General features: G+C 38.3%; 2 protein-coding genes across 8 annotated transcripts in view; one reads left to right on the top strand and one right to left on the bottom strand.

Annotated features, from left to right (window-relative positions):
- The window catches only part of LOC134292994 (adenine phosphoribosyltransferase-like), an 18,673-nt gene extending 3,295 nt beyond the window's left edge, over window positions 1–15,378 (top strand). The window contains exons 2-7 of one of the 2 annotated variants that reach the window (XM_062959023.1): window positions 2,757–2,913; window positions 4,511–4,655; window positions 8,730–8,823; window positions 8,919–9,065; window positions 9,794–9,889; window positions 12,247–15,378. In XM_062959023.1, coding sequence (XP_062815093.1) covers window positions 4,527–4,655; window positions 8,730–8,823; window positions 8,919–9,065; window positions 9,794–9,889; window positions 12,247–12,395 — 615 coding nt within the window. In that variant the 5' untranslated portion in view covers window positions 2,757–2,913; window positions 4,511–4,526 and the 3' untranslated portion in view covers window positions 12,396–15,378. The other variant, XM_062959024.1, reaches the window with a different exon arrangement.
- Window positions 12,503–22,621, bottom strand: part of rab34 (RAB34, member RAS oncogene family) — a 21,122-nt gene continuing 11,003 nt past the window's right edge. For all 6 annotated transcript variants that reach the window (XM_062959017.1, XM_062959022.1, XM_062959016.1 and 3 more), the window contains 6 exons: window positions 20,617–20,681; window positions 20,440–20,491; window positions 18,956–19,037; window positions 18,765–18,855; window positions 16,142–16,249; window positions 12,503–12,985 (listed from right to left, as the gene is read on the bottom strand). In XM_062959017.1, coding sequence (XP_062815087.1) covers window positions 12,918–12,985; window positions 16,142–16,249; window positions 18,765–18,855; window positions 18,956–19,037; window positions 20,440–20,491; window positions 20,617–20,681 — 466 coding nt within the window. In that variant the 3' untranslated portion in view covers window positions 12,503–12,917. The remainder of the gene's footprint in view (window positions 12,986–16,141; window positions 16,250–18,764; window positions 18,856–18,955; window positions 19,038–20,439; window positions 20,492–20,616; window positions 20,682–22,621) is intronic.

Below are 22,621 nucleotides of genomic sequence, written 5' to 3'. Positions count from 1 at the left end.
GCAGCATTGTATATATTAATGCTACATGATGATAGAGCTTGCCTACCCTTTTGCAGATAAGATTGCGGGGATTTGCTCAGACTCCGGTGGACATAGCCTTGACCAGTGTTGAGAGATACTTTTCCAGTTGTTTGGGCGAAATCTCCGGAACAGAGGCACAGACAGCAAAACAGACCCCATCCTTCCGTAAGAAATATATATATTACTAGCTGTGCCCGGCCACGCGTTGCTGTGGCGTTGTCTGGTGGTGTCTGTATTTTATAGGCAGTGTGGAAGAGGCCTAAGTGAGGCCTAACTTTGCCTGTCTCCTGGGCTGAGTGGGTTGCTAGGAGACCAAGTGGACAGAGCTTAGCTTTCTAACTGGCAGCAATTGGATAAAAACAATTATTGCTCTCCCTCTAATTAGGACTTTATTTTTCTTTTCTTTTTGTTGTATCAACCTAGAGGCGTGGATGATGGGTTGTGTTGTCAAATTTCGAGCTTGGGGGGCCTGTTGTTTTGTTGGTCGCCGTGATGCCAGCACTCATTTATATATATAGATTTGGCTTGAGTTACACTTTAAAAATGTCACCGAAATTTAAAAAAAAAAAAAGTCACTGATCTGACTTTCAAACAAATTCAACTTAAGTGCAAACGTACAGAACCATACCATGGGAATTGTGTGTACTATTTAGTTATTAATAGCAACAACAACAACAATAATACACTCCTATTTACAATATCCTATCTGGATAACGTGTTTGATTCTAACCATGACCCTGCCAGGTAGGCCAGGAAGGGAGGTCTGTGTTCTCAGTTCACTTTGAGATTTGGGAATGGCGGAGGTGGCAGGATTGGAACCCGGGACCTTCGGCTTTCAATCAATGCATTTGAACAACAATGCAATAGCGGCCCCTAGTGTTTGTTTGTGTTTTTACCACCCACAGATGATGATGATAATAATAATAATAATAATAATAATAATAATAATAATAATAATAATAATATTTTGGGTGCCGGCATTTGGAAACAATAGACATTGACAAAATTACGATCTGCCAGCTGCAAAAGGCCACCCTGCTGGGATCTGCACGCATCATCCGAAAATACATCACACAGTCCTAGACACTTGGGAAGTGTTCGACTTGTGATTTTGTGATATGAAATCCAGCATATCTATCTTGTTTGCTGTGTCATAATAAAATAATAATAAGAATAAAATAATAAAACTTTATTTAAACCCCGCCACCATCTCCCCACGGGGACTCGGGGCGGCTTACATGGGGCAGAGGCCCAAACAACATAAGGACAAAATAAACAGCAACATAATACAAATCACAATATAAAAAAGATAAAACAGTAATACAATATATCAATTAAAACAACAATACAAGGATAAAAAATTGCATTTAAAACACATAAATGGTAAGACCATAATAAATACGGGATAGATTATTAAAAACCCTCTGGGGCTCAGTTAGCCCTTCATTTGGTATTCGAAGTACAAACTAAGCTAGTTTTGGGTTCACTTTGGGCTTTTCACATGAGATTTAGTTTTGGGGTCACTTTTGGGGCTTCTCAAGTGATACCTGGTCTTGGGGTCACTTTGGGGACTCTTCACATGATACCCAATTTTGGGGTCACTTTGAGGGATATTCACATGAGACCCAATTTTGGGGTCACTTTGGAGACTCTTCACATGAGATTTAGTTTTGGGGTCTCTCTGGTTTTGGGGTCATTTTGGGGACTTTTCACATGAGACCCAGTTTTGGGGTCACTTTGGTATTTGGGGACTCTTCACATGATACCTAATTTTGGGGTCGCTTTGAGAGCTCTTCACATGATACTCAGTTTTGGGGTCACTTTGGTATTGGGGTCACTTTGGAGGCTTTTCACGTGAGACCCAATTTAGGGGTCTCTGGTTTTGGAGACACTTTGGGGGCTTTTCACATAAGACCCAGTTTTGGAGTCACTTTGGTTTTGGGGACACTTTGCGGGCTTTTCACATGAGACCTAGTTTTGGGGACACTTTGGAGACTCTTCACATTATACTCAGTTTTGGGGTCACTTTGGTTTTGAGGTTACTTTGGGGACTTTTTAAGTGAGACCAAGTTTTAGGGTCACTTTGGTTTTGTGGTCACTTTGCAGGCTTTTCACATGAGACCCAATTTTGGGGTCACTTTGGGGGCTTTGCAAATGAGACCCAGTTTTGGGGTCACTTTGGTATTTGGGGACTCTTCACATGATACCTAATTTTGGGGTCGCTTTGAGAGCTCTTCACATGATACTCAGTTTTGGGGTCACTTTGGTATTGGGGTCACTTTGGAGGCTTTTCACATGAGACCCAATTTAGGGGTCTCTGGTTTTGGAGACACTTTGGGGGCTTTTCACATAAGACCCAGTTTTGGAGTCACTTTGGTTTTGGGGACACTTTGCGGGCTTTTCACATGAGACCTAGTTTTGGGGACACTTTGGAGACTCTTCACATTATACTCAGTTTTGGGGTCACTTTGGTGTTGAGGTTACTTTGGGGACTTTTTGAGTGAGACCAAGTTTTAGGGTCACTTTGGTTTTGTGGTCACTTTGCAGGCTTTTCACATGAGACCCAATTTTGGGGTCACTTTGGGGGCTTTGCAAATGAGACCCAGTTTTGGGGTCACTTTAGGGTTTTTCACCAAACGCTCATCTGATACTCTTCGTGCCTCTTTCTGGCCGGGAATGAATTGTGAATGGCGTCCCTTCTTCTTCATTTTCTTCTTTTTCTTCTCTGTCCGCAGAAGGAATTTGGACTTGCTCCAGGCTCCAGACTGACCGGGTCAGCTGCCGCTCCCTCCGGCCAAGGAGCCCTTCCCTTCCCTTTCCCTCCAAAGTCCATTTCTCGGTCAAGCGTCCGTCCAGAGGCCGCAGCCCAGTCCGTCCGTCTTTGGGACCCAGGTACTTTGGGGGCCAAGGGAATACGGGTGGGTCCAACTCCTCTCCGAAAAGCGCTGCTTTGGGCATGACAGTCCCTTGATTGCTTTTATAATCCAGAGGAAACAAAGGAACTGTAAGTAATTAAGGGATCTCTAGCCTGCAAAGGACTCTTGGGCCCAAAGGAGGGGTCTTTGAAGTCTGAAATGGGAGTTGTAGTCCAAAGAAGGCTCTTTTCCAGGCCTTCAAGGGGCGTATGGAGCCCACATTATGGTGTTGTGGTTCAAAGCAAGGGAGCCGAAAATAGAATTGGGTAGTTCCCTGTCGGGTTCTCTTCTCCCAGTTGTGCTGTGGGTCAGTCTTCCACCAGGAAAAGCACCAAGACACACGCTGGTAGATTCCAACAGGTTTTATTGTACAGAATACCAGAACCTTCTCTTTGGCCCATTTATATAGGGGCTCTCACATACCAGAGGGTAATTGAGGTTTTATGGCTGGCCCGTTTTATGGCTGGCAACTGTTCTTTGTCAGCCGACCGAAGATGTCAAAGATTGGAGATCATGACATCACGCCCCCTCCAAAGACAGTCCTCCCCCCTTGTACAGAGGTTTGTGTGGGTTTTGAGCGTGAAACCTCTTGATGAGTGTGGGTGCATTTATGTCAGAATCCCTTACCCATTCTGATTCACTGAGAGGAAAATGCTTCCACCTGACGAAATACTGGAGGGTGTTTTTCCTGACTCTGGAATCTAATATTTCCGCCACCTCATAGTGTTGGTTGCCCCCTATCATGATGGGTGGGGGCGGGGGCTTGACTGGGTGCCATTGGGAGCTCTCAGAAGCTGGTTTGAGGAGACTGAAGTGGAAAACTGGGTGAATCATTCTGTAGGATTGAGGGAGTTCTAGTTCTGCGGTGACTTCATTCACTAGTCTTTTGACCATGAAGGGGCCAATGTATATAAATGGGCCAAAGAGAAGGTTCTGGTATTCTGTACAAATTGTTGGGTTCTCTTCTCCCAGTTGTGCTGTGGGTCAGTCTTCCACCAGAAAAAGCGCCAAGACACACGCTGGTAGATTCCAACAGGTTTTATTGTACAGAATACCGGAACCTTCTCTTTGGCCCATTTATATAGGGGCTCTCACATACCAGAGGGTAATTGAGGTTTTATGGCTGGCCCGTTTTATGGCTGGCATCTGTTCTTTGTCAGCCGACAATTGGAGATCATGACATTCCCCCAAAAGGAAGCTGTAGTCCAAAATGGGACTATAGGGGTCCAAGAAAGCACCATGTGAAGGACTTTTGGGAGTTGTAGTCCATAAAACAGTTGTAACTCAGGAACAAAAGGGACTATATAGTAATCAAAATGGGATTTGGGTAGTTGTAGTACAACAAGGGCACTTTGGGAGTTGTGGTGGAGGCTCCTTCTTTGGAGGCTTTTAAGCAGAGGCTGGATGGCCATCTGTCGGGGGTGCTTTGAATGCGATTTCCTGCTTCTTAGCAGGGGGTTGGACTGGATGGCCCATGAGGTCTCTTCCAACTCTACTATTCTATGATTCTAGTCCACCTTTTTAGAAATGTGTACTTGTGATTATTTCCCCCTTTTGGCCCTCTTATGTCTTAGTGCTCCGTACTTTGTCATGCTGCGGGATTTGAAGTGCGCCCCCGACTCAAGGGAACCGGGCTGGTACCTGTCGCTGATGGCCCCCAACGTCAAGGGCCCCAAATACGCCTGGCTGGACCCTTCCCGCCTCTATTGCCACCACCAGGTAAACTACAAATCCCAGGACCCCATCGCTCTGTGTTATATGGCAATCAGAGTGGTGTCACTGTCATATTCATATAATATATTGGATATACTTATAATATTGATAACAATATTATAATGTAATTCAATATTATACTAATAATAATATAATATAATATTAATTATATATTATACTGTATATGAAATGTAATATTATTAATAATATTACCATATAATGATATAGTACAATATAGTAATTTAATGCTTATATTGTGCTATGCTAATAATATATTGTATGTACATTTGATTTGTAAGCCACTCGAGTCCCCTTTGGGGTGAGAAGAGCGGGATATTATTATTATTATAATTATTATTATTATTATTATGCAAAGACTGGATGGCCATCTGTCAGGAGGGATCAGATTGGGTCTTGGGTCTGCCGTTATGTCAGAAGGGTTGGACTGGATGGCCCTTGGGGGTCTCTTCCAATTCTAGTATTCGGTCATTCTATTATTATTATTATTATTATTATTATTATTATTATTATTATTATTAAGCAAAGGCTGGATGGCCATCTGTCAGGAAGGATCAGATTGAGTCTTAAGTCTGCTGTTATGGCGGAAGGGTTGGACTGGATGGCCCTTGGGGGTCTCTTCCAATTCTAGTATTCTATGATTCTATTATTATTATTATTATTATTATTATTATTATTATTATTATTAATATTATGCAAAGGCTGGATGGCCATCTGTCAGGAGGGATCAGATTGGGTCTTGGGTCTGCCGTTATGGCAGAAGGGTTGGACTGGATGGCCCTTGGGGGTCTCTTCCAATTCTAGTATTCTGTCATTCTATTATTATTATTATTATTATTATTATTATTAAGCAAAGGCTGGATGGCCATCTGTCAGGAGGGATCGGATTGAGTCTTGGGTCTGCCTTTATGGCGGAAGGGTTGGACTGGATGGCCCTTGGGGATCTCTTCCAATTCTAGGATTCTGTGATTCTATTATTATTATTAATATTATGCAAAGGCTGGATGGCCATCTGTCAGGAGGGATCAGATTGGGTCTTGGGTCTGCCGTTATGGCAGAAGGGTTGGACTGGATGGCCCTTGGGGGTCTCTTCCAATTCTAGTATTCTGTCATTCTATTATTATTATTATTATTATTAAGCAAAGGCTGGATGGCCATCTGTCAGGAGGGATCGGATTGAGTCTTGGGTCTGCCTTTATGGCGGAAGGGTTGGACTGGATGGCCCTTGGGGATCTCTTCCAATTCTAGGATTCTGTGATTCTATTATTATTATTAATATTATGCAAAGGCTGGATGGCCATCTGTCAGGAGGGATCAGATTGGGTCTTGGGTCTGCCGTTATGGCAGAAGGGTTGGACTGGATGGCCCTTGGGGGTCTCTTCCAATTCTAGTATTCTGTCATTCTATTATTATTATTATTATTATTAAGCAAAGGCTGGATGGCCATCTGTCAGGAGGGATCGGATTGAGTCTTGGGTCTGCCTTTATGGCGGAAGGGTTGGACTGGATGGCCCTTGGGGATCTCTTCCAATTCTAGGATTCTGTGATTCTATTATTATTATTAATATTATGCAAAGGCTGGATGGCCATCTGTCAGGAGGGTTCAGATTGGGTCTTGAGTCTGCTTTTATGGCGGAAGGATTGGACTGGATGGCTCTTGGGGGTCTCTTCCAATTCTAGGATTCTGTGATTCTATTATTATTATTATTATTATTATTATTATTATTATTATTATTATTATTATTATTATGCAAAGGCTGGATGGGAGGCACCCTCTATGGCAGAGAAAAACGTGAGACCTTAGGAAACTACAACTCCCAGGACTCCCTAGCATTGGGCTATGGAGGTTAAAGCGGTGCCAAAATTGCATTTGTTCCCATAGTTAAAGTCACACACACTCCCTTATGGGGCAGGGAACAATGGAGACCTTGGGAAGCTACAACTCCCAGGATTCCCTAGCATTGGGCCATGGAGGCTAATGTGGTGCTATTATTATTATTATTATTATTATTATTGCTGTCTGGTCGAAAGACACTCATTTTTGGGGCAGAGGAGGATGGAGACCTTGGGAAACTACAACTCCCAGGATTCCCTAGCATTGAGCCATGGAGGCTAATGTGGTGCTATTATTATTATTATTATTATTATTATTATTATTATTATTATTATTATTGCTGTCTGGTCAAAAGACACTCATTTTGGGGCCAGAGAAGGATGGAGACCTTGGGAAACTACATCTCCCAGGATTCCCTAGCATTGGGCCATGGAGGCTAATGTGGTGCTATTATTATTATTATTATTATTATTATTATTATTGCTGTCTGGTCAAAAGACACTCATTTTGGGGCCAGAGAAGGATGGAGACCTTGGGAAACTACAACTCCCAGGATTCCCTAGCATTGAGCCATGGAGGCTAATGTGGTGCTATTATTATTATTATTATTATTATTATTATTATTATTATTATTGCTGTCTGGTCGAAAGACACTCATTTTGGGGGCAGAGGAGGATGGAGACCTTGGGAAACTACAACTCCCAGGATTCCCTAGTATTGGTCTATGGAGGCTGTGGTGCCGAAATTGCATTTGATCTCCATAGCTTAAGTCATTATTATTATTATTATTATTATTATTATTATTATTATTATTATTATTGCTGTCTATTCGAAAGGCACTCATTTTAGGGGCAGAGAAGGATGGAGACCTTGGGAAACTACAACTCCCAGGATTCCCTAGCATTGGGCCATGGAGGCTAATGTGGTGCTATTATTATTATTATTATTATTATTATTGCTGTCTGGTCGAAAGACACTCATTTTGGGGGCAGAGGAGGATGGAGACCTTGGGAAACTACAACTCCCAGGATTCCCTAGCATTGAGCCATGGAGGCTAATGTGGTGCTATTATTATTATTATTATTATTATTATTGCTGTCTGGTCGAAAGACACTCATTTTGGGGGCAGAGGAGGATGGAGACCTTGGGAAACTACAACTCCCAGGATTCCCTAGCATTGAGCCATGGAGGCTAATGTGGTGCTGCTATTATTATTATTATTATTATTATTATTATTATTATTATTGCTGTCTATTCGAAAGGCACTCGTTTTAGGGGCAGAGAAGGATGGAGACCTTGGGAAACTACAACTCCCAGGATTCCCTAGCATTGGGCCATGGAGGCTAATGTGGTGCCGAAATTGCATTTGATCTCCATAGCTTAAGTCATTATTATTATTATTATTATTATTATTATTATTATTATTATTGCTGTCTGGTCGAAATACACTCATTTTGGGGGCAGAGAAGGATGGAGACCTTGGGAAACTACAACTCCCAGGATTCCCTAGTATTGGTCTATGGAGGCTAATGTGGTGCCGAAATTGCATTTGATCTCCATAGCTTAAGTCATTATTATTATTATTATTATTATTATTATTATTATTATTATTGCTGTCTATTCGAAAGGCACTCATTTTTGGGGCAGAGGAGGATGGAGACCTTGGGAAACTACAACTCCCAGGATTCCCTAGCATTGGGCCATGGAGGCTAATGTGGTGCCGAAATTGCATTTGATCTCCATAGCTTAAGTCATTATTATTATTATTATCATTATTATCATTATTATTGCTGTCTATTCGAAAGGCACTCATTTTAGGGGCAGAAGAAGGATGGAGACCTTGGGAAACTACAACTCCCAGGATTCCCTAGCATTGGGCCATGGAGACCAAAATTGCATTTGATCTCTTTAGCTTAAGTCATTATTATTATTATTATTATTATTATTATTATTATTATTATTATTATTATTATTGCTGTCTATTCGAAAGGCACTCATTTTTGGGGCAGAGGAGGATGGAGACCTTGGGAAACTACAACTCCCAGGATTCCCTAGCATTGGGCCATGGAGACCAAAATTGCATTTGATCTCTTTAGCTTAGGTCATTATTATTATGATTGCGGTCTGGTCGAAAGACACTCATTTTTGGAGCAGAGGAGGATGGAGACCTTGGGAAACTACAACTCCCAGGACTCCCTTGATTTGGCTTTTTCTCCCTTGCTCGCCAGGCTTTGCACGACTGCGTGGAGGACCTCGTCCGGCCTTTTCGGGACGAGGCCATTGACTTGGTGGCGGGCATCGACGCCATGGGCTTCATCCTGGGTCAGCTGCAACTCCCGGGCGGAGCGGTGAACCCGCTCTGGGTTTTAGTCTGAACTGTCAAGGGGAGCCTGACTCTCCTCTGCCCCTCTTCTCAGGGGCGGCCATGGCCAACGCGCTGCAGAAGGGCTTCCTGGCCATCCGCAAAGCCGGTCATCTCTGCGTGGAGACCCTACAACAGCCCTACCGGGACTACTCCGGGAGGGACAAGTTCATGGAGGTGCGGACAGACGCCATTGGCCCAGGTCAGTAGATACTTCCACGCAGTTGACGCGGTTTCCCAGAATCTAATAATGAGATAATACTTTATTAGTACCCCAGTGGCGCAGCAGGTTAAACCGCTGAGCTGACCGAAAAGTCAGCAGTTCGAATCCAGCGAGTGGGGTGAGCTCCCGCTGATAGCCCCAGCTTCTGCCAACCTAGCAGTTCGAAAACATGCCAATATGAGTAGATCAATAGGTACCAAGTAACAGTGCTCATGCCGTCATGCCGGCCACTTGACCTAGGAGGTGTCTACGGACAACGCCGGCTCTTTGGCTTAGAAAGGAGATGAGCACCAACCTCCAGAGTCAGACTCGACTAGACTTAATATAAGACCTTTACTTTTACTTTACTTAAAACGTAATATTTTTGTCTGGATTTAATTTCAAGCACTGGCTTAGGGGCAGGACAGCATCTGGTGGGAAGGAGCAATGGAGTCAATATAACAATATAATAACATAGAATACTCATATTATGCTATGCTAATAATATAATATTTTATATATACATATAATATTGATAATAATATTATAATGTAATACAATATAATAATAACACACTATTGGAGGTGTCTACGGACAACGCCGGCTCTTCAGCTTAGAAATGAAGATGAGCACCAACCCCCAGAGTCAGACATGACTGGACTTAAAATCAGGGGAAAACCTTTACCTATTATAATTGTTCCTTTGTTCCCATTCCCTCCCAATCGCAGGCCTCCGGGTCTTACTGGTGGACCAGTGGGTCGAGACGGGAGGCACCATGCAGGCCGCTGTCCAACTGGTGGAGCGGCAAGGAGGCCGAGTGGCAGGTAGGGAAGCCTTACGATCATCGTGGGACAACCTCAGGGTTTGGGGCAGCAAAAGAACCCATTTATTATTATTATTATTATTATTATTATTATTATTATTATTATTATTGACATTTATATCCCGCCCTTCTCACCCCGAAGGGGACTCAGGGCGGCTTACAAGTTATATGTACATACAATGTATTATATTATTAGCATAGCACAATATAAGCATTCTATATTACTATATTGTACTATTTATTATTATTATTGTTTATTTCTTAGTGACATTTCTATCCCACCCTTCTCACCCCGAAGGGGATTTAGGGCGGCTTACAAGTTATATGTACATACAATATATTATATTATTAGCATAGCACAATATAAGCATTATATATTACTATATTGTACTATTTATTATTATTGTTTATTTCTTAGTGACATTTCTATCCCGCCCTTCTCACCCCAAAGGGGATTTAGGGCGGCTTACAAGTTATATGTACATACAATATATTATATTATTAGCATAGCACAATATAAGCATTATATATTACTATATTGTACTATTTATTATTATTATTTATTTCTTAGTGACATTTCTATCCCGCCCTTCTCACCCCAAAGGGGATTTAGGGCGGCTTACAAGTTATATGTACATACAATATATTATATTATTAGCATAGCACAATATAAGCATTCTATATTACTATATTGTACTATTTATTATTATTATTGTTTATTTCTTAGTGACATTTCTATCCCGCCCTTCTCACCCCGAAGGGGATTTAGGGCGGCTTACAAGTTATATGTACATACAATATATTATATTATTAGCATAGCACAATATAAGCATTATATATTACTATATTGTACTATTTATTATTATTGTTTATTTCTTAGTGACATTTCTATCCCGCCCTTCTCACCCCGAAGGGGATTTAGGGCGGCTTACAAGTTATATGTACATACAATATATTATATTATTAGCATAGCACAATATAAGCATTATATATTACTATATTGTACTATTTATTATTATTGTTTATTTCTTAGTGACATTTCCATCCCGCCCTTCTCACCCCAAAGGGGATTTAGGGCGGCTTACAAGTTATATGTACATACAATATATTATATTATTAGCATAGCACAATATAAGCATTATATATTACTATATTGTACTATTTATTTTTATTATTATTATTATTATTATTATTATTATTATTATTATTATTAGCGACATTTATATCCCGCCCTTCTCACCCCAAAGGGGATTTAGGGCGGCTTACAAGTTATATGTACATACAATATATTATATTATTAGCATAGCACAATATAAGCATTCTATATTACTATATTGTACTATTTATTATTATTATTGTTTATTTCTTAGTGACATTTCTATCCCGCCCTTCTCACCCCGAAGGGGATTTAGGGCGGCTTACAAGTTATATGTACATACAATATATTATATTATTAGCATAGCACAATATAAGCATTATATATTACTATATTGTACTATTTATTATTATTGTTTATTTCTTAGTGACATTTCTATCCCGCCCTTCTCACCCCAAAGGGGATTTAGGGCGGCTTACAAGTTATATGTACATACAATATATTATATTATTAGCATAGCACAATATAAGCATTATATATTACTATATTGTACTATTTATTTTTATTATTATTATTATTATTATTATTAGCGACATTTATATCCCGCCCTTCTCACCCCAAAGGGGATTTAGGGCGGCTTACAAGTTATATGTACATACAATATATTATATTATTAGCATAGCACAATATAAGCATTATATATTACTATATTGTACTATTTATTATTATTATTATTATTATTATTATTATTATTATTATTATTATTATTATTAGCGACATTTATATCCCGCCCTTCTCACCCCAAAGGGGATTTAGGGCGGCTTACAAGTTATATGTACAGACAATATATTATATTATTAGCATAGCACAATATAAGCATTCTATATTACTATATTGTACTATTTATTATTATTATTTATTTCTTAGTGACATTTCTATCCTGCCCTTCTCACCCCGAAGGGGATTTAGGGCGGCTTACAAGTTATATGTACATACAATATATTATATTATTAGCATAGCACAATATAAGCATTATATATTACTATATTGTACTATTTATTTTTATTATTATTATTATTATTATTATTATTATTATTAGCGACATTTATATCCCGCCCTTCTCACCCCAAAGGGGATTTAGGGCGGCTTACAAGTTATATGTACAGACAATATATTATATTATTAGCATAGCACAATATAAGCATTCTATATTACCATATATGTTTCCCTTCCGTTGCTTTTCATGCCGCCCTACCCACTAGGCATCGCTGCCATTTGCATCGAAGACAGTGAAGGAGGCCGACGGCTGAAAAAGCAATACAAGTGGAGCCACTGCGTCCCGACGGAGATGATGCCCCGATTCAACGCCCACCGATTAGACGCCAACGGGGCCCAGGAAGGCTCGGAGTGATTCGAACACAGTAGATTGTAATAATAATATGGGTCTAAAGATTTGAGCCGTTTGTGTGCCTTTATGTACTGTAACACCCATCTTCCAAAAAAGAAACAACGGCAAGATTTTGGAAAAATCTAATTTTATTATCCATAATAAATCCTGTAAATAATATCCAGAAAAGGTGGGACAGCATGGTTGCGCTTTTCAACACTGGGTATTATTATTATTATTTGAATTATTTGAATTTGAGTCCACAGCAGACACTGCTGGCTGTTGTACTGGATCATACACTATTATTATTATTATTATTATTATTATTATTATTATTATTATTATTATTATTAAATTGGTATAAGTATGGCTTTGGATTTCCACAAAGCTAGAAAAATTATAATTTGGAGTGGGAATGCAATGAAGGTTTCCATTGGGAAGATGGTCCCGATCCATCCAAGACACAGATCATTTCGGTTTTCCTTTGGTTTCGGAAACTGGTACAAAAGTTCAGTGCAAATACAGCAGCGGGCAAATGCCGTGTCCTCATTGGCAGCAATTGGATTTCCGGCGCTTTTCCGTCTGGTACAAATCCCGTTCGTTGCTGTGGATCCCTGCAAGAGGAAGACACAGAGGCCCGGGAATTACCGTATATACTCGAGTATAAGCCGACCCGAATATAAGCCGAGGCACTTAATTTTACCACAAAAAACTGGGAAAACATTGACTCAAGTATAAGCTGAGGGTGGGAAATTTCAGAAATAAAAATAGATACCAATAAAATTACATTAATTGAGGCCTCAGAAGGTTAAATGTTTTTGAATATTTACCTAAAACTCTAATTTAAGATAAGACTGTCCAACTCTGATTAAATCATTATTCTCATCTTCTTCAATGTAAATGTGCTTATGTATCCTTTTAATAATAAGAGTGAAATAATAAATGTAATAATAATAATAAATGCAGTAAAATAATAAATGTAATAATAAATGTATTATTAATAATAAAAATAGACAAGATCACGATCTGTCATCTGCAAAAGGCCACCCTACTGGGATCTGTGCGCATCATCCGAAAATACATCACACAGTCCTAGACACTGAAGTGTTTGACTTGTGATTTTGTGATACGAAATCCAGCTTATCTATCTTGTTTGCTGTGTCATAATAAAATAAAAATAGAGTAAAATACAGTAGAGTCTCACTTATCCAACACTCGCTTATCCAACATTCTAAATTATCCAACGCATTTTTGTAGTCAATGTTTTCAAAACATGATATTTTGGTGCTAAATTTGTAAATACAGTAATTACTACATAGCATTACTTCGTATTGAACTACTTTTTCTGTCAAATTTGTTGTATAACATGATGTTTTGGTGCTTAATTTGTAAAATCATAACCTAATTTGATGTTTAATAGGCTTTTCCTTAATCCCTCCTGCTTATCCAACATTCTGCTGGCCCGTTTATGTTGGATAAGTGAGACTCTACTGTAGATACCAATAAAATTACATTAATTGAGGCCTCAGTAGGTTAAATGTTTTTGAATATTTACATCAAGCTCTAATTTAAGATAAGACTGATCAAATCATGATTCTCATCTTCTTCAATGTAAATGTGCTTATGTATCCTTTTAATAATAATAGACTGCAATAATAAATGTAATAATAATAATAATAATAAATGCAGTAAAATAATAAATGTAATAATAAATAGAGTAAAATAATAAATGTATTACACTAGAGTCTCACTTATCCAACCAACGGGCCAGCAGAATGTTGGATAAGCGAATATCTTGGATAATAAGGAGGGATTAAGGAAAAGCCTATTAAACATCAAATTAGGTTATGATTTTACAAATTAAGCACCAAAACATCATGCTATACAACAAATTTGACAGAAAAAGTAGTTCAATACACAGTAATGCTATGTAGTAATTACTGTATTTACTAATTTAGCATCAAAATACAGTAGAGTCTCACTTATCCAAGCTAAACGGGCCAGCAGAAGCTTGGATAAGCGAATATCTTGGATAATAAGGAGGGATTAAGGAAAGCCTATTAAACATCAAATTAGGTTATGATTTTACAAATTAAGCACCAAAACTTCATGTTATACAACAAATTTGACCAAAATAGTAGTTCAATACGCAGTAATGTTATGTTGTAATTACTGTATTTATGAATTTAGCACCAAAATATCATGATATATTGAAAACATTGACTACAAAAATGGCTTGGATTATCCAGAGGCTTGGATAAGCGAGGCTTGGATAAGTGAGACTCTACTGTATCACAATGTATTGAAAACATTGACTACAAAAATGTGTTGGATAATCCAGAAGCTTGGATAAGCGAGGCTTGGATAAGTGAGACTCTACTGTATTTACATAGACTGTCCAACTCTGATTAAATCATTATTCTCATCTTCAATGTCAATGTGCTTATGTATCCTTTTAATACTAATAGTGAAATAATAAATGTAATAATAATAAATGCAGTAAAATAATAAATGTAATAATAGAGTAAAATAATTTCCAAACAAATTGTAAGAAAAACAGTTTCAGCAGTAATATTTAAAGACAGTACAAGCAAACTGATCTGTCTTATTTCTTCCATGTGGATGAAAACATGTCGATTGCAATGATGCACGTTACAGTATCCATCATCATTTGGACACTCCTTGCTGCTGTTAAACATACTTCATTTTTAATTGCATCCCTTATTTTTTGGTTCCAATGTGAGTAACCCACCAAGGATTTCATTTTTTATTCATTCTTAATAAAGGGATGTTTTTGAAATGGGGGAGCCTGGTATTAAAAATGTAAAAAAGTAAATTTGCAAAGAGTTAAACTTATTTATTTCAAAGTGCATCTTTATGTTTTTAAAGTTGGGGTTTTTTGTATACCCTGAAAAAATACTTTATGGTAGAGCACATATAAAAGAGCTCTCTGTTCATTCTTTTGTATTGGAAAGAGCAGTTCTATACAATAAATTTCTAAAACCCCTTTGGTCATGGAAAAAAATAATAATAAATGTATTATTAATAATAAAAATAGAGTAAAATAAATGTAAAAGTAACAATAATAGAGTAAAATAATAAATATACCATATATACATGAGTATAAGCCGACCTGAATATAAGCCCACCAGGACCCTCACCCGAGTATAAGCCGAGGAGGTTTTTTTTCAGTCCTTAAAAAGGGCTGAAAAACTAGGGTTATACTTGAGTATGTACAGTACTATATCTATATATATAAAAGAGTGATGGCATCACGGCAGCGGACAAAACAACAAAAGTAAACACCCCACAACCTCGAAAATTGACATCACAACCCCTCATCCATGCCTCTAGGTTGATACAACAAAAAGGAAAGAAAAATAAAGTCCTAATTAGAGGGAGAGGAATAATTGTTTTTATCCTATTTATTTATTTATTTATTTATTTACAGTATTTATATTCCGCCCTTCTCACCCCGAAGGGGACTCAGGGCGGATCACATTATAACACACATAGGGCAAACATTCAATGCCATTATTCAATTGCTGCCAGTTAGAAGGCTAAGCTCCGCTCACTTGGTCTCCTAGCAACCCACTCAGCCCAGGGGATCCTTTACCTTAACTACCACCAATTCCTCAATACTTTATTTGCCATACCACCATACTTCGCCACAGCAACGCGTGGCCGGGCACAGCTAGTTTTGTTATATTGTTATCAACTGTATTTGGGAGGTTTCTAGTCCTCATGATCTCAAAGGCAGATCCACTTACGGACAACGTCCCCGATGCGGCGCAAATGGCTTCGCTCCAGTTCGGCCAAGACGCTGCTTTCGAAGGTCAAGGCGGCCACTCGGAAGAAGAAGTCCCTCACGCCTTCGCCTGGGAAGGAAATCAGGTTTCAATAGCCCTTCCCAGCACAGAGAGGGGACCCTAAAGGTTATCTAGGCGAGCCCCAACCGGCAAAACCACCCTTGGCAGGTAGGACACCCAAGCTCCGTTGCAAAGCCATTCTTTGTCGCCTTTGGGTTCTCTTCTCATTTTGAATTTGGAATGATGACAATGGCTATTTTAACATTTTTTTTATTAGCATTCACCCAATGGGTTATTAATTTATTTATTATTTATTTGCCCCATTTATACCCCGCCTTTCTCACCCCAAAGGGGACTCAGGGCGGCTTACAAGTTATATGTACATACAATAAATTATATTATTAGCACAGTACAATATAAGCATTATATATTACTATATTGTACTATTTATTATTATTATTATTATTATTATTATTATTATTATTATTATTTATTTCTTAGTGACATTCATATCTTGCCCTTCTCACCCCGAAGGGGACTCAGGGCAGCTTTTAAGTTATATACATACAAAATATTATATTATTAGTATAGTACAATATAAGCATTATATATTACTATATTGTACTATATTATTATTACAATAATAATTCAAGGCAGCTTACACATGGCACAATTCGATGCACATATAACACATATAAACACATAAAATCAAAGCTTAAAATATTAAATATTTAAATTTTTAAAAGTATTATTTATTAATAATAATTTATTATTTTTATTTTATGACATATTTATATGTCATAATTTTATGACATTATATTGTATTATTGTTAGTATTATATTGCATTAATTATAGTGTATTATATTATTATTATTTTATTACGACACAGCAAACAAGATAGACATGCTGGATTTCATATCACAAAATCACAAGTCGAACACTTCCCAAGTGTCTAGGACTGTGTGATGTATTATTATTATTATTATTATTATTATTATTATTATTATTATTATTATGACACAGCAAACAAGATAGATATGCTGGATTTCATATCACAAAATCACAAGTCGAACACTTCCCAAGTGTCTAGGGCTGTGTGATTTATTTTCAGATGATGCGTGAAGATCCCAGTAGGGTGGCCTTTTGCAGTTGTTGTTATTATTATTATATTTATTTATCCCCTGCTTTATCTCCCCCGAAGGATTCCCTTAATACATGCAGATCCGAGTAGGGTGGCCTTTTGCAGCAGATGGATGGTCATTTTGTCAGTGCCTAATTTTTTTAACTGCTGGCCAAGGTCTTTAGGCACTGCATCCAGTGTGCCGATCACTTCTGGGACCACTTTGGCTTGTGTCACAATCTTTGCAGTTTGATCTTTAAATTCTGGTATTGTGTAATCTTTTCTATTATTAGATTTTTTTTTTCTTAAATGGGATCCCATATATATATAATGGCAATATTTTGCATCTATTATTACTATTACTATTATTATTGGAATATTTTAATAGGGTCCCATATATATAAAATGTCAGTATTTTGTATCTATTATTATTATTGGATTTTTTAAAAATGGGGTCCCATATATATAAGATGGCAATATTTTGTATCATCATTATTATTATTATTATTATTATTATTATTGAGCCCCCAGTGGTGTAGTGGGTTAAAGCCTTGTGACTTGAAGGTTGGGTTGCTGACCTGAAGGCTGCCAGGTTCGAATCCCACCCGGGGAGAGCGTGGATGAGCTCCCTCTATCAGCTCCAGCTCCATGCGGGGACATGAGAGAAGCCTCCCACAAGGATGGTAAAACATCGAAACATCTGGGCGTCCCCTGGGCAACGTCCTTGCAGACGGCCAATTCTCTCACTCCAGAAGCGACTGACACAGGGGAAAAAATTATTATTATTATTATTGGGTTGCTTTGAATTTTCTGGGCTGTATGGCCTGTGATTCCTGCCATGAATGCCTTTGACAGCACATTATTATTATTGCACAGCACAATATTATTATAAATTATTATATATATATATAATGGTAATATTTGCTATAATTGCTAATATTGTTATTGGAATATTTTTTAAAAATATTCAAAAATGTCATTTATATCAATTATTATTATTATCTGAAACACAAGATGAGTCCACAGCAGACACTCTGCTGGCTGTTGTATTGGATCACACGTCGGACACTATTATTATTATTATTATTAGACTATTTGAAGCTGTGAAATACTATTCTCCTCATAGGCTTGAAAAGTGCTCCCAGAGGCCATCTAGACTGACCCACGGAGGGAAATTCCCACTCAAAGCGCCCACGGGAGGTTCCCTTTTCAAAATCTCCATTGAAAACAGAGTCCATGTGATGTAATAATAATAATAATAATTATTATTATTATTATTTATATACCGCCCTATCTCCCCGAGGGAACTCAGGGCGGTTTCCAATCAAAACAAAATACATTACATAGTCAAAAATTGAGAATATTAAAAAATACAACTGTACAATTAAAATAGACAATAAATAACAAGGTCAAGAGGACAGGGATCATTGGCCAATATCATAACAATCCAATTTGGGTCTTACCTGTCAGCGAGGAAACGGCCCAGAATTCGGCCTGCATCTCTTTGGCAACTTTGAGGGCGTCCTGTTCTATAAGACTGTACTGGGCAGGAGGCTGGAAAGAGGGACATTAAGGGTGGCAATTGGGCTCTTTTGGGGACTATAACTCCCAAAATCCCCAAACTGGGGGGAGAGGGATGATGGGATCTACTTACACAGAGGTCCTTTTTGGTCCCGACCAAGAAGAGGATGACGCTGGACGGGTCGTTCTCCTTCAAGGCATCCTGAAGCCATTGCCTTGGGGAAGGAAAACTTTATTTGGGAAATGGACTACAAGTCCCATCATCACGCTAGAGAAAGCAACTCCTTCGGACAACAAATTCCAATTTTGGGGGGAAAATAAATTGTCTAAGTCATGCAAGATCATCATCAGCAAACACTTAGACTACAAGTCCCAGCAAGATGCTATTTAAGGCACCACATGCTTAGACTACAAGTCCCATCACCCAGGCACCGCAAACACTTAGACTACAAGTCCCATCATCCAGGCACCGCAAAGACTTAGACTACAAGTCCCATCATCCAGGCACCGCAAACACTTAGACTACAAGTCCCATCATCCAGGCTCCGCAAAGACTTAGACTACAAGTCCCATCATCCAGGCGCCACAAACACTTAGGCTACAAGTCCCATCATCCAGGCGCCACAAACACTTAGGCTACAAGTCCCATCACCCAGGCGCCGCAAACACTTAGACTACAAGTCCCATCATCCAGGTGCCGCAAACACTTAGACTACAAGTCCCATCATCCAGGCGCCGCAAACACTTAGACTACAAGTCCCATCATCCAGGCGCCGCAAACACTTAGACTACAAGTCCCATCATCCAGGCACCGCAAACACTTAGACTACAAGTCCCATCATCCAGGCGCCGCAAAGACTTAGACTACAAGTCCCATCATCCAGGCGCCACAAACACTTAGACTACAAGTCCCATCATCCAGGCGCCACAAACACTTAGACTACAAGTCCCATCATCCAGGCGCCGCAAACACTTAGACTACAAGTCCCATCATCCAGGCACCACAAACACTTAGACTACAAGTCCCATCATCCAGGCGCCACAAACACTTAGACTACAAGTCCCATCATCCAGGCACCACAAACACTTAGACTACAAGTCCCATCATCCAGGCGCCACAAACACTTAGACTACAAGTTCCATCATCCAGGCACCACAAACACTTAGACGACGAGTCCCATCATCCAGGCGCCACAAACACTTAGACTACAAGTCCCATCATCCAGGCACCACAAACACTTAGACTACAAGTCCCATCATCCAGGCACCACAAACACTTAGACTACAAGTCCCATCATCCAGGCGCCACAAACACTTAGACTACAAGTCCCATCATCCAGGCACCACAAACACTTAGACTACAAGTCCCATCATCCAGGCGCCACAAACACTTAGACTACAAGTTCCATCATCCAGGCACCACAAACACTTAGACGACGAGTCCCATCATCCAGGCGCCACAAACACTTAGACTACAAGTCCCATCATCCAGGCACCACAAACACTTAGACTACAAGTCCCATCATCCAGGCACCACAAACACTTAGACTACAAGTCCCATCATCCAGGCACCACAAACACTTAGACTACAAGTCCCATCATCCACTAGCCACTCACCTTGCGTGGTCAAGGGACGCCACGTCGCTCACATCGAAGACTATAATGATGGCTGCAAAATGAGGGAAAGGACCATCATAAGAATGACTCAAGATAGGTTAACACTACAACTCCCATCATCCCTTGCCAAGGAAAGATTGGGGAGCAATGGACCCCAGTTTCCCCCATTAATCTGACCTTGGGCTCCACGGTAATAAGTCGAAGCGATGCATTTGAAGCGTTCCTGGCCAGCTGTGTCCCAGCTAAGAAAGATGAGAACATTATTATTAATAATAATAATAATAATTGTTGTTAATATTGTTATTGGATTTTTTAAATAATAATAATAATAATTGTTGTTAATATTGTTATTGGAATATTTTTTTAAATTTTAAATATATATATATATAATATAATGCTAATATTGATCTATGAATATTATTAGAATATTTTTTAATTTTTAAAAAAATATAGTATATAATGCCAATATTGATCTATGCTAATAATATAATATATTGTATGTACATATAATTTGTAAGCCACTCTGAGTCCCCTTCGGGGTGAGAAGGGCGGGATATAAATGTAGTAAATTTATATTACTCCCACCAGTAACATGCTATGCTAATTATATATATGTATATGTATGTATATATACCATATATACTCGAATATAAGCCAACCCGAATATAAGCTGAGGCACCTAATTTTACCACAAAAAAACTGGGAAAACATTGACTCCAGTATAAGCCGAGGGTGGTAAATTTCAGAAATAAAAATAGATGCCAATAAAATTACGTTAATTGAGGCATCAGTAGGTTAAATGTTTTTGAATATTTACATAAAGCTCAAATTCAAGACCGTCTAACTCTGATCAAAACATTATTCTCATCTTCTTCAATGTAAATGTGCTTATGTATCCTTTTCATAGTAATAGAGTAAAATAATACAAGTAATAATAGAGTAAAATAAATGCAATAATAATAATAATAATCTCAGAGTGAAATAATAAATGTATTAATAATAATAAAAATAGATTAAAATGAATGTAATAGCAACAATAATAGAGAAAAATAATAAATGTAATAATACCAATAATAATAGAGAAAAATAATGAATGTACCATGTATTCTTGAGTATAAGCTGACCCTAATATAAGCCAACCAGGACCCTCACCCGAGTATAAGCCAAGGGCTGAAAAAGGGCTGAAAAACTAAGCTTATACTTGAGTATATACAGTATATATACACACACACATACATATGTACATATATACAATATAATTTATAATAATATATAATATATATTGTATATGCATATCATATCAATATTATTTTGTAATACAATATAATACTAATAATACAATATAATATTAATTATATATTATATTACATGTAATATTACTAATAATATTACAGTATATTGATGTAGTACAATATAGTAATTTATTGCCAGTATTGTGCTATGCTAATAATATAATATTGTAAGTAAATTTAATTTGTAAGCCGCTCTGGGTCCCCTTCGGGGTGAGAAGGGTGGGATATAAATGTAGTAAATAAATAAAATAAAATAAAATAAATACAGTAGAGTCTCACTTATCCAACATAAATGGGCCGGCAGAATGTTGGATAAGCGAATATGTTGGATAATAAGGAGACATTAAGGAAAAGCCTATTAAACATCAAATTAGGTTATGATTTTACAAATTAAGCACCAAAACATCAGGTTATACAACAAATTTGGCAGAAAAAGTAGTTCAATATGCAGTAATGCTATGTAGTAATTACTGTATTTACGAATTTAGCACCAAAATATCATGATGTATTGAAAACATTGACTACAAAAATGCGTTGGATAATCCAGAACGTTGGATAAGCGAGTGTTGGATAAGTGAGACTCTACTGTACATAAATAAATAATGATAAGTGTTGTCGAAGGCTTTCATGGCCGGGATCACAGGGTTGTTGTATGTCTTTCGGGCTGTGTGGCCATGTTCCAGAAGCATTCTCTCCTGACGTTTCGCCCACATCTATGGCAGGCATCCTCAGAGGTTGTGAGGTATGGAGAAAACTAAGCAAAGAGGTTGATATATATCTGTGGAAAGTCTAGGGTGAGAGAGGTCAGTGTGAATGTTGTGTACTTAATCACTTTAATTAGCATTGAAAAGCTTATCTGCTGTCTTCTTCCTGCCTCTGGGGCATCCTTT

The sequence above is a fragment of the Anolis carolinensis genome, unplaced genomic scaffold (assembly GCF_035594765.1).
Source record: "Anolis carolinensis isolate JA03-04 unplaced genomic scaffold, rAnoCar3.1.pri scaffold_7, whole genome shotgun sequence".
In the NCBI taxonomy this organism is placed as follows: Eukaryota; Metazoa; Chordata; class Lepidosauria; order Squamata; family Dactyloidae; genus Anolis; species Anolis carolinensis.
This window is presented reverse-complemented; position numbering and strand designations above follow the sequence as displayed.